The 17,137-nt window shown below is 42.7% G+C and overlaps 1 protein-coding gene across 1 annotated transcript in view; it reads left to right on the top strand.

Moving 5' to 3' along the window:
• The window catches only part of LOC115140176 (single-stranded DNA-binding protein 2), a 130,064-nt gene extending 117,025 nt beyond the window's left edge, over positions 1–13,039 (top strand). Inside the window, exons 6-17 of the mRNA XM_029678355.2 lie at positions 3,565–3,624; positions 3,951–4,014; positions 4,094–4,164; positions 4,402–4,469; positions 6,974–7,022; positions 7,163–7,198; positions 7,344–7,398; positions 8,021–8,091; positions 8,196–8,274; positions 8,426–8,454; positions 8,688–8,786; positions 10,492–13,039. Coding sequence (XP_029534215.1) covers positions 3,565–3,624; positions 3,951–4,014; positions 4,094–4,164; positions 4,402–4,469; positions 6,974–7,022; positions 7,163–7,198; positions 7,344–7,398; positions 8,021–8,091; positions 8,196–8,274; positions 8,426–8,454; positions 8,688–8,786; positions 10,492–10,521 — 711 coding nt within the window. The 3' untranslated portion in view covers positions 10,522–13,039. The remainder of the gene's footprint in view (positions 1–3,564; positions 3,625–3,950; positions 4,015–4,093; positions 4,165–4,401; positions 4,470–6,973; positions 7,023–7,162; positions 7,199–7,343; positions 7,399–8,020; positions 8,092–8,195; positions 8,275–8,425; positions 8,455–8,687; positions 8,787–10,491) is intronic.
• Positions 13,040–17,137: the final 4,098 nt, after the last annotated feature.

The raw sequence follows: 17,137 nt of genomic DNA, 5'->3' as shown, positions 1-17,137 counted from the left end.
AAATGTCCTCTGGTTTGATGAAAAAAAAAATAGAACTGTTTGGCAACAATGACCATCATTATGTTTGGAGGAAAAGGGGGAGGATTGCAAGCCGAAGAACACCATCCCAACCGTGAAGCACGGGGGTGGCAGCATCATGTTGTGGGGGTGCTTTGCTGCAGGAGGGACTGGTGCACTTCACAAAATAGATGGCATCATGAGGGCAGGAAAATTCTGTGGATATATTGAAGCAACGTCTCAAGACATCAGTCAAGTTAAAGCTTGGTCGCAAATGGATCTTCCAAATGGACAATGATCCCAAGCATACTTCCAAAGTTGTGGCAAAATGGCTTAAGGACAACAAAGTCACAGTATCGGAGTGGCCATCACAAAGCCCTGACCTCAATCCTATAGAAAATTGGTGGGCAGAACTGAATAACCGTGTGCGTGCAAGGAGGCCTACAAATCTGGAGGTTTACACCATTTCTGTCAGGAGGAATGGGCCAGAATTGACCCAACGTATTGTGGGAATGTCACGTCCTGACCTTAGTTCCTTTTGTATGTTTCTATTTTAGGTTGATCAGGGCGTGAGTTGGGGTGGGCACTCTGTTTTGTTCTTGTGTTTGTATTTCTATGTGTTTTGCCTGGTATGGCAGCTGTCAATCGTTGTCTCTGATTGAGAACCATACTTAGGTAGCCTGTTTTCCCACTCTTGTTTGTGGGTGGTTATTTTCTCTTTCAGTGTTTTTCACCATTCGGGACTGTTTCGTTTTTTCTTTATTCGCTTGTTTGTTTGTTTCCTCTGTTCAGTGTAATAAATATGACGAACACTTACCACCCTGCATATTGGTCCGATATTTCCTACTCCTCCTCAGACAAGGAAGAGATTCGTTACAGGGAAGCTTGTGGAAGGCTACCTGAAACGTTTTACCCAAGTTAAACAATTTAAAGGCAATGCTACCAAATACTAATTGAGTTTATATAAACTTCTGACCCACTAGGAATGTGATGAAAGAAATACAAGCTGAAATAAATCATTCTCTCTACTATTATTCTGACATTTCACATTCTTAAAATCAAGTGGTGATCCTAACTGACCTAAAACAGGGAATTTTTACTACGATTAAATGTCAGGAATGGTGAAAAACTGAGTTTAAATGTATTTGGCTAAGGTGTATTTGAATATATAAAGCAAAAAAGGGGTCTTTAGTGTGCACACTCAGATTGGTGTGGTACTGCTCCCTAGGGGTGTGTTATGATACTGCTCCCTAGGGGTGTGTTATGATACTGCTCCCTAGGGGTGTGTTATGGTACTGCTCCCTATGGGTGTGTTATGGTACTGCTCCCTAGGGGTGTGTAATGGTACTGCTCCCTAGGGGTGTGTTATGATACTGCTCCCTACTAGGGGTGTGTTATGGTACTGCTCCCTATGGGTGTGGTATGGTACTGCTCCCTAGGGGTGTGTTATGGTACTGCTCCCTAGGGGTGTGTTATGATACTGCTCCCTAGGGGTGTGTAATGGTACTGCTCCCTAGGGGTGTGTTATGGTACTGCTCCCTAGGGGTGTGGTATGGTACTGCTTCCTAGGGGTGTGTTATGGTACTGCTCCCTAGGGGTGTGTTATGGTACTGCTCCCTAGGGGTGTGTTATGGTACTGCTCCCTAGGGGTGTGTTATGGTACTGCTCCCTAGAGGTGTGGTATGGTACTGCTCCCTAGGGGTGTGGTATGGTACTGCTCCCTAGGGGTGTGGTATGGTACTGCTCCCTATGGGTGTGTTATGGTACTGCTTCCTAGGGGTGTGTTATGGTACTGCTCCCTAGGGGTGTGTTATGATACTGCTCCCTAGAGGTGTGTTATGATACTGCTCCCGAGAGGTGTGGTATGGTACTGCTCCCTAGGAGTGTGTTATGGTACTGCTCCCTAGGGGTGTGTTATGGTACTGCTCCCTAGGGGTGTGTTATAATACTGCTCCCTAGGGGTGTGGTATGGTACTGCTCCCTATGGGTGTGGTATGGTACTGCTCCCTATGGGTGTGGTATGGTACTGCTCCCTAGTGGTGTGTTATGGTACTGCTCCCTAGGGGTGTGGTATGGTACTGCTCCCTAGGGGTGTGTTATGGTACTGCTCCCTAGGGGTGTGTTATGGTACTGCTCCCTAGGGGTGTGTAATGGTACTGCTCCCTAGGGGTGTGTTATGGTACTGCTCCCTAGGGGTGTGGTATGGTACTGCTTCCTAGGGGTGTGTTATGGTACTGCTCCCTAGGGGTGTGTTATGATACTGCTCCCTAGGGGTGTGTTATGGTACTGCTCCCTAGGGGTGTGTAATGGTACTGCTCCCTAGGGGTGTGTTATGGTACTGCTCCCTAGGGGTGTGTTATGGTACTGCTCCCTAGGGGTGTGTTATGGTACTGCTCCCTAGGGGTGTGTTATGGTACTGCTCCCTAGGGGTGTGTTATAATACTGCTCCCTAGGGGTGTGTTATGGTACTGCTCCCTATGGGTGTGGTATGGTACTGCTCCCTAGGGGTGTGTTATGGTACTGCTCCCTGTAGCTCACATCATTGGCTGGATTTGGGTTAGTTTTGAATTGAACCCAACATTTATGTGACCGTTTATTGTGTGTGGTGTGGACATTGGATAGCAGGCACACAAAATAGCAAAATGATATTTCACACACAGTTCACACACATTTTAGTCCTACATGAAACACTGATAGTTTCAAACATATACACGTAGTTAGTCATGGAAGTTGTGGAAGTGACCAGGGCCGTGTACACAGCTTTGGACAGAGATGAAAGGGAGTTAGTTAAACGTTGCCTGTCTTTGCTAGAACCACTACCGGGGTGGGCTATATCAGCTGATGATTTAGAATGTAGGTTATGAATGAGCTAGTTAGCCAGGCTAATCTGTTCAAATAAGTAAACTAGTGTTTACTTGATTTGAATTTGTTCTGCTGCTTACAAACAGTCAAACTGCAGATGCCCCCTTCCCTGTCCCTGACTGTCAGATAACACATGCTAGCAACAGCAAAGTAACCGCCAGTAGGTGGCTTGTGCATGCAGGATGAGCGCAGCAGCTTATGGGCACCGCCGCACTTGCGGGGGCAGATCGGGCGGAGGAGGGTATTTTTTAAAAGATTCATTAGAACATTATGAGAAATGTTCTAGATTGATGGACAAGTTGTTACATCTAAAGTTACAATAGAGAAAATAAAAAATAAAAATAAAATAAAAAGTAATCAGTACAAAAGGGCCCTTTTTCATAGGCGGGCAAAGGACAGGTACACCAGCACGCCTAGGGTCCTATCTGTGCAGGTGCCTGGTCATGATGACTGACTGTCATACTAACATCGCTAGTATTCATCATCATATACTTTATATTTTTCCAACGGTCTATCTCTATCTCCCTAACTCTACCTTCCTCTATCCCAACTCTCCCCTGTGTGTGTGTGTGTGTGTGTGTGTGTGTGTGTGTGTGTGTGTGTGTGTGTGTGTGTGTGTGTGTGTGTGTGTGTGTGTGTGTGTGTGTGTGTGTGTGTGTGTGTGTGTGTGTGTGTGTGTGTGTGTGTGTGTGTGTACCTTCACAGTCGTTCATGTCGCCTCGTTACCCTGGTGGGCCCAGACCTCCTCTCAGAATAACCAATCAGGTAAGATCACTAACGCCCTCCTCAGGTTGCAATAGGAAATGTATTCTAATGTTCCATTGTACATCTGTCTATAAGACTTCTTTATATCCTGACCTCCTTTTTATTTCACTTATATCTGCTTCTCTTTATACCTTACTTGAACACATTATCTTGTCTAGTCTTACAGTCAAAGAGGGTGTTTTTCTTTATACCTTACTTGAACACATTATCTTGTCTTGACTGTGTTTTGGCATGATTGTGTGTATAGCTCCTCATATTTAGTATATGTTAGTGATGATGTGTGATATTCTGTGATGATCATGATGATGATGATGATTTTGGCACAGGCAATGGGGGTCCCTGGTAACCAGCCTATGCTGCCCAGCGGAATGGACCCCACGAGACAACAAGGTGGGTCTCTCACACATACACACCACAGACTCTTACATACACACACAGGCTGAGGGCTGATGGCTCTCTATTTTTTCAGGGCATCCAAATATGGGGGGGCCCATGCAGCGAATGACTCCCCCCAGAGGGATGGTCTCTCTTGGGCCACAGGTATGTGATTGATTGAATGAAATCTCCAGGTACAGTATGCATAACTTTAAACTCCTTCTGTCACATTTGAGCTTGTTTGTAGGTGGGTGAATATATTTGTATATATGTGTTTATATACAGTATGTACATGTGTGGTAGTATACTATGGTAGTATTTCTACTATCCACCTGTGGAAACCTGTTTGATGTATGTGTACATTACATTATGGTCATTTGGCCTTGGGATTCTCTCTTCCAGAACTACGGTGGAGGGATGAGACCACCTCTCAATGCACTGGTTGGCCCTGGGATGCCTGGCATGAACATGTGAGCACTCTGTCATCAACACACACATGCATGCACCAGACCTGGGTTCAAATACAGTGCAAACATACAGTACATACACACACACACACACACACACACACACACACATAGCAGTGGCGTACTGCAGTTTTGCGAGTATTATAGCTAATATCATGCTATTCAACACCTTTTACCATGAGGCTGAGAGACAATGTTCCTGCAATACTACACATACAGAGCCTTCAGAAAGTGTTCATACCCCTTGACTTATTCCACATTTTGTTGTGTTACAGCCTGAATTCAAAATATCTCTCACCCATCTATACACAATACCCCATAATGACAAAGTGAAAACATGTTTTTAGAAATGTTTGCAAATGTATTGAAAATTAAATACAGAAATATCTAATTTACCTAAGTATTTACACCCCTGAGTCAATTCATGTTAGAATCACCTTCGGCAATGATTACAGCTGTGAGTCTTTCTGGGTAAGTTTCTAAGAGCTTGGCACACCTGGATTGTACAATATTTTTAAATTATTATTTTAAAATTCTTCAAGCTCTGTCAAGTTGGTTGTTGATCATTGCTACACAGCCATTTTCAAGTCTTGCCTTAGCTATTCAAGCAGATTTAAGTCAAAACTGTAACTAAGGCCACAAATGAACATTCAATGTCATCTTGGTAAGCAAATCGTGTATACACTGAGTGTACAAAACATTAAGAACACCTTCCTAATATTGAGTCCATGTGGAGCCCATGATCACTCAAATGCTTCCCACAGTTGAGTCAAGTTGACTGAATGTCCTTTGGGTGGTGGACCATTATTGATACACACAGGAAACTGTTGAGCATGAAAAACCCAGTAGCGTTACAGTTCTTGAAACAAATCGGTGCGCCTGGCACTTTTTACCATACCCCATTCAGAGGGGTTGGGTTAAATGTGGAGACACATTTCAGTTGAATGCATTCAGTTGTACAACTGACTAGGTATCCCCTTTTCCCTTTCCTTTCCATTCAGGCCCTTCAATCTTTTGTCTTGCCCATTTACCCTCTGAATGGCACACATGCACAATGCATGTCTCAATTGCCTCAACGCTTTAAAATACTTCTTTAACCTGTCTCCTCCCCTTCATCTACACTGATTAAAGTGGATTTAACAAGTGACATCAATAAGGGATCATAGCTTTCATCTGGATTCACCTGGTCAGTCTATGTCATGGAAAGAGCAGGTGTTCTTAATGTTTTGTACACTCACTTTATTTGGCCTTGTGTTTTAGGTTATTGTCCTGCTGAAAGGTTCATTTGCCTCCCAGTGTCTGTTAGAAAGCATACTGAACCAGGTTTTCATTTAGGATTTTTCCTGTGCTTAGCTCTATTTAGTTTCTTTTTATCCTAAAAAGCTCCCTAGTCTTTGCCGATGACGAGCATACCCATAACATGATGCATCCACCACCATGTTTGAAAATATGAAGTGGTACTCAGTTAAGTGTTGGATTTGCCCCAAACATAAGGCTTTGTATTCAGGACATAAAGTTAATTTCTTCTGCAATTGTTTGACGAGTTTTACTTTAGTGCGCTATTCCAAACAGGATGCATGTTTTTGAATATTTGTATTCTGTACAGGCTTACTTCTTTTCACTCTGTCATTTAGGTTAGTATTGTGGAGTAACTATAATGTTGTTGATCCATCCTAAGTTTTCACCTATCACAGCCATTAATAAACACTGTACCTGTTTTAAAGTCACCATTTGCCTCGTGGTGAAATCCCTGAGCGGTTTCCTTCCTCTCCGGCAACTGAGTTAGGAAGGACGCCTGTATCTTTGTAGTGACTGGGTGTATTGATACATCATCCAAAGTGTAATTATTAACTTCACCATGCTCAAAAGGATATTCAATGCCTGCTGCTTTTTTTTACAGTTTTCTACACTTTACCCTTCTTTGCGAGGCCTGGAAAACCTCCCAGGTCTTTGTGGTTGAATCTGTGTGTGAAATTCACTGCTCGACGAAGGGACCTTACAGATAATTGTATGTGTGGGGTACAGATATGAGGTAGTCATTAAAAAATTATTTTAAACACTATTATTGCACACAGAGTGAGTCCATGCATCTTATTATTATAGACTTATATACTTGCCATAACGAAGGGGTTGACTACTTACTGGCTCAAGACTTTTCAGCTTTTCATTTTTCAAAAAACAGAATTCCACTTTGACATTATGGGTATTGTGTGTAGGCCAGTGACACAAAATCTCAATTTAAACCATTTTAAATTCAGGCTGTAACTCAATAAAATGTGGAAAAAGTCGAAGTGTGTGAATACTTTCTGAAGGCACTTTATTGCCATGGGGCGGAGAGAAATAAGCAGTTTTATAGCTGATATCCTGTTATTCTACACATTTTGCCATGAGGCTGAGAGAAAATGTTGCAGTTTTACAGCTATTTTTCTGTCATTCTAAACATTTTTGCCATGGCTTATGACGTGTTAAAAAACTAAAGTGTGTGTGTGTGTGGGTGTGTATTCTAGGGGCCCTGGTGGGGGTAGACCTTGGCCAAATCCTCCAAATGCCAACTCGGTGAGTACAGAAAAACACTGTAACACAACCACCATGACAGATACTTAAATAAACCACAATTACAATAAATGGTCATACATTTATCGCAGAGAGGGTTTAAATAAAGAAACATTTTCTTCTCCCCCCCCCTCTGTCTATAGATCCCATACTCCTCTGCGTCTCCAGGGAGTTATGTGGTATGTGACTCTGTATTTGCCTGTTAGTTACAGGGCAGTATAGGGAGTATTGTGTTAACAGCTATTAAGAGCATTGTATTGTTGGTGTGTTGTAGCTTTGATGTATCTGAGGCATTCTTCTCCCCATTATCAACTCTCATTTTAGGGTCCACCAGGAGGAGGGGGGCCACCTGGTACTCCAATAATGCCCAGCCCAGCAGGTAGTGTGTGTGGGTGTGGGTGTTTGAGTCTTGTGAGTTGCTGACCCGGGAGGACAGTGTAAGGGGAACGAAATTGATGTCCTGTTGATATCTACGATTTAGACAGAGCTAAGTCATATTTACTAACCTAAGGCATCATTGGATCTTCATGCGTAGGCTTATGGTACCTGGTGTCCCTAGGCCTAGACCTGAGTGAGGCACAATGGATGTGTGTGTGGGGTTACAAGGACAGGGATACATTCACAATGTTACAAACGGACTTAAGCCATTTGGTCTGAAACTATTTAGCTATTCATATCGGGCCTAAGGTGTGATGTAATGCTTTACCTGAAGTCAGTTGCCAATTTGGCCAGTAGTATGTTAAAGTTTCTACATTTGAGTCATTTAGCAGATGCTCTTATCCAAATTGACTTAAAGTTAGTGCATTAATCTTAAGGTGCGACAACCACATATCACAGTCAAAGTATGTACATTTCACCTCAATAAGGTAGCTTTTCTAGTGATTACTTAACCTGAAGTTGACTAATGTGTGTTTGTGTAGTGAACTGTATGTATTGGTTCTTATGTTATTTGAGCGGTTATTATTGCACCAATGGGTCTGTTTCCCATTGTTTCCTGTCAGACTCAACTAACTCTGGTGACAACATGTACACCCTGATCAACACAGTCCCTCCTGGTGGAAACAGACCAAATGTAAGACAACTCATTCATTATTATCTGTGTGTGTGTGGCATGCATGCGTGTTTCTCTGTGTGTATTGAACTGTGTATAACTGTGTGCTTGTGTTTGTTCCTCAGTTCCCAATGGGTCCAGGTGCAGACGGTCCAATGGGAGGGATGGCAGGAATGGAGCCACATCACATGAACGGGTCGCTAGGTAACACTTACAAACATACACACGCATGTACGCTTTGAGCCTGTTCTTAACTCACTACACTAGTCTTGTGAAGAGCAAGTTTATGTTTGCTGGACTGTATAGTAGTAATGTCCTTCAAAAAAATGTCACCTTCTCTCTATCAAACACCCAGGGTCTGGAGACATGGACAGCCTCCCCAAGGTAAGAGAAGACTCCAACCCAAACCATCAGTCACCAGCATCACTCATATCTGTCAATCAATTCTCAGACAGAATGAAGTGTTTCACAACACATCGTAGTGATTAGTCTGTATTTGTATGTGGTTGAAATATTGGTACTACCGTTAATGGATCATCTGCCCTATATAGTATAGTATGGTATGTATAGCTATTTGATAGATGATATTTCTGTGTTTTATGGTTGGTCTTGATTAGAACTCACCTGGTAACCTGAGTCTGAGTAACCAGCCGGGGACCCCCAGAGAAGATGGAGAGATGGGTGGCAACTTCCTCAACCCCTTTCAGAACGAGAGCGTGAGTTCGTACCCACAACCTCACTGACACATGTTATTGGTAGAATATCTGTACGTAGAAGACTGTTTTGTACAGTATAACTCTGACTGATTAACTGTGAGGTTATTCAAAGTACCATAGACACATTAGGACTATTGGTATATTTTCTAGCATTAGGCCTAAAGATTCAAATGTTTTACCAACTTTCACTAAAGCCTACTGTTAGGTTCTAAATAACAGGGTAAAAAAACTGATGGACAACTATAAAAGCTCCAACCAAGTTTATTCACCCAAAGGGTCAGACAGCTGAACAGTGAATCAAATTTATTTATATAGCCCTTCTTACATCAGCTGATATCTCAAAGTGCTGTACAGAAACCCAGTCTAAAACCCCAAACAGCAAGCAATGCAGGTGTAGAAGCACAGTGGCTAGGAAGTATCCTCCTTCCCTCTAAGCATGACATCTTTATTGCTAGGCAGAACTTTAGTGATATGTGTTCTTCCTCACTTCATCTCTTCACTCCTCCTCATAGGATCCCTGATGTCTAACAATAACATATCCTGACAGGATGCAAACGTTCTACATTCCTCTCTCTCCCTCAGTGACATGAATAAGGATATTTCCTATTTTCAAAGTCAGAACACATCACTACTAATTATATATTGTTAGTGTATGGTGTTGATAATAGATAATAATAACGGCCTAAACACTGAAATTCTCCAACACAATGTTTCACCAACCACCCCGGGTATGTGTAGGGCCATTTCAGTGTGTGTGCTCTACTTGTTCACACTGGTGGCGGGCACCAATATCGATCATTCGGTATGATATCGTTATCCTTTGATATCGATATGAGCAAGGCATCTTGTGATATCGGTTTATCCTTGCTGTTAACCTACACTAATATGTAAAAGAATATACATACTACTCATACAGGCACAACCCTCACACCGACTCTCAACTGAGCATATTTAACTACCTGCTAATGGGCCATCAACATTTGATTTAAAATGGTTTGGCAGGTTAGTCCCCGAGAGCATTCACACCTGGTCCAAGGGGCAATCATCAAGCAGTTGTCTGAATTTTACAAACCGTGGAAGTGAAGTCGATACATTATGTGCGTTTGGCTTCATAGGGGTATTGATGTGCGTTTGGCGGCAGTTAGCCTAGCGGTTAGAACGTTGGACCATTAACCGAAAGGTTGTTTGTTCAAATCCCAGCGCCAATAAGGTGAGAAATGTGTCAATGTGCCCTTGAGCAAGGCACTTAACCCTACATTTAATTTTTTTTTTATTTTACCTTTATTTAACTAGGCAAGTCAGTTAAGAACAAATTCTTATTTACAATGACAACCTAGGAACAGTGGGTTAACTGCCTTGTTCAGGGAGTTGGGATATGCAAAAAAAAAACATTTCAAAAATGCAACAAGTCAAAAATGCATATTACATTTCACATGTGTGAAATATGACAAATACAAGAACCCACTAAATTATTATGCATTGATTATATTTCCATAATTATTATTATGTATTGATAATATTTCATTTACATTTACATTTAAGTCATTTAGCAGACGCTCTTATCCAGAGCGACTTACAAATTGGTGCATTCACCTTATGACATCCAGTGGAACAGTAGTGGATCTAAATCTTTTAAGGGGGGGGGGGGGTGAGAGGGATTACTTTATCCTATCTTTATCCTCATTTCCTCTGTTTCTCTCTGCAGTATTCTCCAAACATGACCATGAGTGTGTGAAGGCTTTGCCAGCTGGTCAGTTAGTGGTGTGGATTGGTGGAACGCACAGAGACAGGATGTGATGTCATCTAAGCTCCCCGGCTCTTCCTCTCTGTGATATCTCTACCAGGACAGTGGACCCAGGCCTCATTCTCCCCTTGGCCTCTTCTTCTTTTCTGTTTCCTCCCCATTTTACATTTGTGACCTGCTTTGTTCATCAACACCTACCATCAGAGACTGTATAAAGAAACTGAAATAAAACATCTCTGAATATTTATAAATGTATGTCACTGCACACTCTCAGTTGTGCTAAGTCTGTTAACACAGAAATATGTACCATGCGCCACCATCTTGTGGAAAAGAAACTGAAAACCCTCAAGTGTAAAGAAATTCGAGAGGATAGCGTTCTGGCCTGTCTCCCCACCTGCAGTTGTTATGTCTTGATTTGGATGAATTATATTGAGATGTCAACTTCATTCTCATTGGATACACAACAACCTGGGATAAAGCCTATGTGGGACTGGAACTGGGCAACAGCTTCAGTGATTTGAGATCTTGGTCCCACAGTGAACATTCACCAAGAGCTCTTATTTTATTTTCAGCTCCATACACTTGGATTTGATGTGCTATGTTGACTGCAAAGAGAGAGAGACAATGGTCAATTAGATATGAGACATAAATGCAGATATCATTCTTGTATCTATGTCTTGACCAGGAACATAAACACCTACAAAACAGAGATTCACCAATCTAACGATTACACATCTGACATGGAGAGAACAGAGAGAATTCCAGTGGTTGGTTTTCTGCCTTTTAAAAATGATGCAACCTGTTATGATTGTTCAATTAATGCAAAACTGTAGATTTTTTTAAACACCTGCTTTGAGGAGATAAGGGCATGGATAAAGCAAAACTTCCTTCAAGTGAACAGCAGCAAAACCGGGGCTCTACTTGTTGGCAGCCCCCACCAGGTCCAGCACTCACCAAAAACACACCTGACCATAGCAGGACAGAACATCCCTCTCTCCCCCTTAATTTACAATCTGGGTGTAAAGCTTGATTCCGCCCAGACCTTTGACAGCCAGATCAAACAACTTTGTAAAGCCAAGCATCATTCTATCACCTCAAGAACATTGCCAAATTCTCACCCTCACTCAGACTAACGCAGAGAAACTCATCCATGCCTTTATCTCCTCAATGCTGGACTACTGCAACACACTTCATCGGGATCCCTGGCAGGAGTCACCTGAAGCTCCAATATACCCAGAACAACGCTGCCACGATCCTGATGAGAGTGCGGAAACACCATCCCATCACCCCCATCCTGGCATCTCTGCACTGGCTCCCCATCTCATTCCGGTTTGAATTCAAAACCCTCCTGCTTATCTCAAATAACTGCTCTCCCTCCATAACTCCACCCGCAGGTCAAGCGATAGCCTGCTCCTCCACGCCCCCAGGACCAAGCTCCGCTCCATGTGGATCAGGCTTTCAGCTTGACCGCCCCCCGAGCCTCTGGAATGCTCTCCATGACCACCTGAAGGCACCACAGACTCTGGGCTCCTTTAAAACGGGCCTAAAGACCTTTTTCTCTGTAGTAAGGCTTTCTGTTGATAGCTGTGCTCCTTGGTGTCCTTGTCCCTTGTGTTATCTGGGTTAATTGTGTCAGTTGCCCTGTCTTGTGTCAATTCGTTTTTTTTATTTTATGCATTTTGAGATTATTCTGTATAATGAAAAGCGCTTTACAAATATCAAAAAAATATTTTGATTGATGAAAAAAGGAAGACAAAAACTGCAGCGATGGTTGACAATGGTTGACAATGGTTGACGATGGTTGACGATGGTTGACGATGGTTGTAGAGGGTTTGTGTGAAGGTTTTCTTAAAGGTCCAATGCAGATGTTTTTATCTCAATATCAAATCATTTCTGTGTAACAATTAAGTACCTTACTTCAATATTTAACTATTTAAATGGTTAAAAAAAGAAGAATCTAGTTTGACTGCACTGGGCCTTTAAAAACACGGAGTTAAATCATTCTCTTAATTTATTATTGTCATCCGGACAAACTGTGATCTTAATGTATTTTGGAGAGTTTGTGTGGAGGTGAAATACAGTAGGTGTATCTCGTATTGTTTTAAACCTAATCCTTAGTCCATGTTAGATTATTACAATATTATTTAGAGGTGGATTTTACTACTCCCTCCCATACGTATACCTGTAAAGCTCACAAATCTATCTCCTCTATGTTTTATGGATATTATCTTACAAATGGACAGAAAGAGAGAGGGGGATGGTGAACTAGAGGACACCAGTACAGAGCCTTTTGTTTTCATGTTAGTTCAAAGTCACAAATGTAAATACTGAAAGATGCATTTGTAAATTTGAACGTTCCACATTTTGTTAATGTTTGTTTCCATTTATGACGTGTTCATTTTCTTTTTTCTTTTTAAAAATCTTGTGTTATGTTTTGTAAATACATAGAAATAGAAGTACTACATGGGTTTTGAATATGCTGGTATAAAGCTGATCTTCTCTCATTCAACATGTTGATTCCTTGTCTGTATGTGTACTGTATGTGTTTGTGTAGGCTATTCCCACTGGGCACACCACATAATTTCAATGTGTAAATTTGGGTAATATTTGGTTGACATTGATCAGTAAGATTTCAACATTTAAAAAGAGAGAAGTTGAATTCCCAATGTGCTGTCACTTTGATCTTAATCATCTAACACAACCAAATTACAATGGAAAAAATGTCCGATTTGTGGTTTAGTTGTCATCTAAATGTGTTATTACTGCACTTTCAAGCATTTAAAAGCACAACAAAGTTAAAATGGGAAAACTACACTGAACAAAAATATAAATGCAACATGTAAAGTTTTGGTCCCATTTTTCATGAGCTGAAATAAAAGATCAAAATGCTTATTTCTTTCAAATTTTGTCCACAAATTTGTTTACATCCCTGTCAGTTAGCATTTCTCCTTTGCCAAGATAATCTGTCCACCTGACAGGTGTGGCATATCAAGAAGCTGATTAAACAGCATGATCATTACACAGGTGCACCTTGTGCTGGGGACAATAGGCCACTAAAATGTGCAGTTTTGTCACACAACATTGCCACAGATGTTTCAAGTGCTGACTGCAGGAGTGTCCACCAGAGCTGTTGCCAGAGAATTGAATGTTAATATCTCTACCACAAGCCTCCTCCAACGTTGTTTTAATTAATTTAGTAGTATGTCCAACGAGCCTCACAACCGCAGAACATGTGTATGGCTTTGAGAAATTTGCACTGTAAACAGAGTGCCCCATGGTGGTGGGGTTATGGTATGGCATATAAGGCATAAGCTATGGACAATGAACACAATTGCATTTTATCGATGGCAATTTGAATGCACAGAGATACCGTGACGAGATCCTGAGGCCCATTGTCATGCCATTCATCCGCCGCCATCACCTCATGTTTCTGCATGATAATGCACGGCCCCATGTCGCAAGGATCTGTACACAATTCCTGGAAGCTGAAATTGTCCCAGTTCTTCCATGACTTGCATGCTCACCAAACGTCACTGTTTGAGCATGTTTGGGATGCTCTGGATTGACATGTATGACAGCGTGTTCCAGTTCCCGCCAATATCCAACTTTGCACAGCCATTGAAGAGGAGTGGAACAACATTCCACAGGCCACAATCAACAGCCTGATCAACTCTATGCGATGGAGATGTCGTTCTGCAAATGGTGGTCACACAAGATACTGACTGGTTTTCTGATCCACGCCCTTAACTTTAAGGTACAGTTTCTGTGACCAGATGCATATCTCTCTGGCGCTCGAGGGCGCCAGGCGGCCCATCATTACGCACACCTGTCACTATCATTACGCACATCAGCTCTTCATTGGAATCACCTGGACTCCTTCACTTTGTTGATTTCCCCCTCTAGATCCCAAAGTCAGCATTGTCGTTTTGTTTCCTCTGTCCAGACGCTGTCCGTGTTCTGTTTCATGTCCGTTGTTTATTAAATGTTCACGCCCTGTACTTGCATCTCGTCTCCCAGCGTTTGTCCTTACACATATCTGTATTTCCAGTCATGTGAAATACATAGATTAGAGCCTAATGAATGCATTTCAATTGACTAATTTCCTTATATGAACTATAACTCAGTAAAATCTTTGAAATTGTTGCATGTTGCGTTTATATTTTTGTTCAGTATATGTCAGATATTTTGTATTTATACAACAACTTAATGTGTTTCCCATTGCTTCATCTAATCGAACAACCAAATGACATGGATTGCTGTTGAGATTACATTAAAAGTACATAGTGCAAGTGATCAATGCTGTTCATGATTGTGTGCAGATTATTATAGAAATTGTGAAGACCTGCACAGACCTGTAAAATGTGGTCATGGATGTGTTACTTATTTTAAGGGTGAATAAATACTGTTACATTAGTTTGTAAAATAGCCTTAACTTTAGACTATTTCCTGTATTACAAAAGTATTATTGAATTGTGTTTGGTTGACAACGCAGACAAATATTACAATTTAAAGGATATCTAATGCTTGGATAGTTTCATCTGAGCCACTGGCTTAATCCTATTCTTGAACTTTTATTTTTGGTTTAGTTGGAGACGTGTATCCAACATGTACAGTGCCTTCAGAAAGTATTCATAGCCCTGGACTTATTCCACATTTTGTTGTGTGACAGCCTGAATTAAAAATAGATTAAATATCTACACACAATACCCCATAATAACGAAGTGAAAACATGTTTTAGAAATGTTTGCAAATTTATGGAAAATGAAATGACATAGGTATCCACACCCCTGAGTCAATACATGTTAGAATCACCTTTGGTAAGTCTAAGAGCTATGCACACCTAGATTGTACAATACTTTCACATTATTATTTTAAACATTTCTTCAAGCTTTGTCAAGTTGTTTGTTGAACATTGCTAGACAGACATTTTCAAGTCTTGCCATAGATTTTCAAGACAATTTAAGTCAAAACTGTAACTAGGCCACTCAGGAACATTCAACATCATCTTGGAAAACAACTCCATTGTATATTTGGCCTTGTGTTTCAGGTTATTGTCCTGCTGAAAGGTGAATTTGTCTCCCAGTGTCTGTTGGAAAAGCAGACTGACCCAGATTTGCTCTAGGATTTTACCTGTGCTTAGTTCTACTCTGTTTTTTAAATCCTAAAAACCTCCATAGTCCTTGCTGATGACAAGCACACCCATAACATGATGCAGCCACCACCATGCTTGAAAATATGGAGAGCAGTACTCAGTGATGTGTTGGATTTTCCCCAAACATAACATTTTGTTTTCAGGACATAAAGTTAATTTATTCACCAATTTTTTTGCAGTTTTACATTAGTGCCTTATCTCAAACAGGATGCATGTTCAGGAATATTTGTATTGTGTACAAGCTTCCTTCTTTTCACTCTGTCATTTAGGTTAATATTGTGGAGTAACCATTCAACTTTGTAACTGTTTTAAATTTACCACTGGCCTCGTGGTGAAATTCCTGAGCGTTTTCTTTCCATTCCAGCAAATGAGTTGGGAAGGACGCCTATATCTTTGTAGTGACTGGGTGTATTAATCAAATCAAACTTTGTCACATGCACCGAAAACAAGTGTAGACCTTACCATGAATTGCTTACTTACAAGCCCTTATCCAACAGTGCAGTTCATGAAGAGTCAGAAATTCTAAAAAAAGTTACACAATAAAATAACAATAATGAGGCTATATACAGGGGGTACCGAGTCAGTGTGCGGGGGTACAGATTAGTCGATTAGTTTTGCGGACCCTGGCCGCAAAACCTGAAATCAAATGGGGAGGGTAGGGGGGTGACTAGTGTCAGTGGCGGCTCCGGTGCGGGTCATAGCCCCCGCCCAGACCACGCCGCCGAGCTGAACGCCGTGCCTGGACTGGGCATCGGCGCAGAGGAGAGCTCCGGCCATGGAGCTGGGTTGGATGCCGTGCCTGGACTGGGCACCGGCGCAGAGGAAGGCTCCGGCCTTGGGGCGGGACTGGATGCCGTGCCTGGACTGGGCACCGGCGCAGAGGGAGGCTCCGGCCTTGGGGCGGAACTGGATGCCGTGCGTGGACTGGGCACCGGTGCAGAGGGCTCCGACCATGGAGCTGGGTTGGATGCCGTGCCTGGACTGAGCACCGGCGCAGAGGAAGGCTCCGGCCTTGGGGCGGGACTGGATGCCGTGCCTGGACTGGGCACCGGCGCAGAGGAAGGCTCCGGCCTTGGGGCGGGACTGGATGCCGTGCCTGGACTGGGCACCGGCGCAGAGGAAGGCTCCGGCCTTGGAGCGGGACTGGGCACCGGCGCAGAGGAAGGCTCCTGCCATGGAGCAGGACTGGGCACCGGCGCAGAGGAAGGCTCCGGCCTTGGGGCGGGACTGGATGCCTTGCCTGGACTGGGCACCGGCGCAGAGGAAGGCTCCGGCCTTGGGGCGGGACTGGATGCCTTGCCTGGACTGGAAACCGGCGCAGAGGAAGGCTCTTGCCATGGAGCGGGACTGAACGCTGTGCCTGGACACCAGTGCAGAGGAAGGCTCCGGCCTTGGAGCGGGACTGGACACCGTGCCTGGACTGGGCATCGGCGCAAGTTGCACCGGACTGATGAC

This window comes from Oncorhynchus nerka, linkage group LG13 (genome assembly GCF_034236695.1).
Source record: "Oncorhynchus nerka isolate Pitt River linkage group LG13, Oner_Uvic_2.0, whole genome shotgun sequence".
NCBI lineage: Eukaryota > Metazoa > Chordata > Actinopteri > Salmoniformes > Salmonidae > Oncorhynchus > Oncorhynchus nerka.
This window is presented reverse-complemented; position numbering and strand designations above follow the sequence as displayed.